Genomic DNA, 2,100 nt, shown 5'->3' on the forward strand with positions numbered 1-2,100 from the left:
TTTAATAAAGAAGTGAAAGTTGTTTTGTGTTCTTTTTCCTAAGCAAGCCCGGGGCAGAGCAAGGAGAACACCTTAGTATTAAATACGAGGAGAGAAACGGAGTGCTGATAGAGAGGCTGAGTGTGAATTAGTCCCTCATTAATTACATGTTTACATGTTTAATCGTGTACATGGGGGCCTAAGGGAGAGGCTGTGAGCCCCAGAAGCCAGTCCAGCCCTTTGAGTCGATCTTTTTCCCTTAATTCAGATAAAGGGATGCTGCAAGTCTCTGTGCGGGGCCCGATCTCTTTGTACCCGCTCTGGGTGGGGATTTGCCATGGAACCAGAGGTTATATCCGAGCTCAAATGGCTGCAAGGGCTCTCGGTCAGGAGTTCCAAAACTCTGTGAAACTTAGGAAAATATGTTCTTCATGGGTTTTAAGCTTGCCCGGGCAGGAAGACTCAACAGATCCAAACGGTGGAGTCTTTGGGGCTTCACTTTAAGAGGAATGGGGATGTAATGTTCCCCATCAGCTCTCATAGGGCATACTAGGTTACTGCTAACCTATGTCTCTTCCTCTCCTCACTGCTGCGGTTCAGGGCGGCTGAGTCCCCCCGCCTGCACCCTGCGCAAGCACAAGACCAACAGGAAGCCCCGCACTCCCTTCACCACGGCCCAACTTCTGGCCCTGGAGAGGAAATTCCGCCAGAAGCAGTACCTGTCCATCGCCGAGCGCGCCGAGTTCTCCAGCTCGCTCAGCCTCACCGAGACGCAGGTGAAGATTTGGTTCCAGAACCGCCGTGCCAAGGCAAAGCGGCTGCAGGAGGCCGAGTTGGAGAAGCTGAAGATGGCAGCCAAGCCTATGCTCCCACCCGCCGCATTCGGCATCTCCTTCCCGCTTGGCGGCCCAGCAGTGGCTGGCGCATCCCTCTATGGAGCCTCCAGCCCCTTCCAGCGAGCGGGGCTGCCCGTGGCCCCTGTGGGACTGTACACGGCGCACGTGGGATATAGTATGTACCACCTTACATAGGGCTGAGCTGCCCGTGCGGCCCCTGGCAGAGACTTCTCCGCTCCCCTCATCCAGACCTGTGGCCCTGGGAGCTGTTCTGTGCCTGGCAGGATACCCCTGGTGCGGCCCCGCTGGCACCTGGGGAAGGAACTGTGGCAGAGAAAGGGCACAAAGGCAGCCCAGAAGGACATTTCTGCAAGGTGAGAGCGGGAGGCAGAGCCACCTCTCCTGTCCCTGCAGAGCAGCTGTTACCTGTGGCCATTTCTCCACCGGCTCCTTTGGAAGGGGCTCTCTCTGTGTACTATGTAATATACTGTATATTTGAAATTTTATTATCATTTATATTATAGCTATATTTGTTAAATAAATTAATTTTAAGCTACTGTTTGCTTCATGCACTTTCTTTGCTCCTTGCTCTTCTGGCGATTACACCAGACCGAATGTGTGTGGGGGGACAGGAGGGCAAACTGGCCCTGCCAAAGGCTGTTTCTCCTGCCTGAGATAAGCACGCACCTGAGGCTGTGAAGCTGTGTCTCCTTACCCTGCAGCTGGCTGAGATTCTTTCCCTTCCTCTCTATAGAGCAGCATCACCAGCTCTGGGGCCGTTGATATTATAGTGACTGCCCCAGGCATCTGCATGGTTTGGCCAGGAGGAACTCATTCCTTTTTTTCCCCTCTTTTCGGGAAGAAGCCGGGCTGCAGCCCCGACGGCTGTGCGGATGGGTTGACCTGTTACTCCCTATCGGGGCCGAGACCGAGGGCTGGGCTTCCAGCACATCTCCGTTCTGCAGCCCAAGCTCAAAGAAAGGGAGCCCTGTGATCTGGAAAGAAAGCTGGGGAAGGAAAGCGGGTTATGGGGGTCGAGATGGTGCAGAAAAAGTTTGATGACCACAGGCAACGCTGGGGCTGGGGTTGAAATAGCGGGGACGGGGCTGTCCGAGGATAGAGTATGGAGATGGAGCTGTTCGTGAAGACGCAGCCCTCGGAGACCCCCGTCGGCCTGGGGACGGCTGGCCGGGACCGTTCGGCGCCTGTCCCTCTTCGCGGATCCGGGCGCCCCGCAGCCCGCAGCGACCGGCCCCGCTGGGAGCGGTCACCACGGCCGGGCAGA

General features: G+C 56.0%; 1 protein-coding gene across 1 annotated transcript; it reads left to right on the forward strand.

Moving 5' to 3' along the window:
- Positions 1-503: 503 nt before the first annotated feature.
- MSX1 (msh homeobox 1) lies at positions 504-1,372 on the forward strand (the record flags this gene model as incomplete). Its single annotated transcript, XM_019615154.2, has 1 exon — positions 504-1,372. A coding segment is annotated over one exon (507 nt), but the record flags the coding sequence as incomplete, so codon positions are not given.
- Positions 1,373-2,100: the final 728 nt, after the last annotated feature.

Source organism: Meleagris gallopavo, chromosome 4 (assembly GCF_000146605.3).
Source record: "Meleagris gallopavo isolate NT-WF06-2002-E0010 breed Aviagen turkey brand Nicholas breeding stock chromosome 4, Turkey_5.1, whole genome shotgun sequence".
In the NCBI taxonomy this organism is placed as follows: Eukaryota; Metazoa; Chordata; class Aves; order Galliformes; family Phasianidae; genus Meleagris; species Meleagris gallopavo.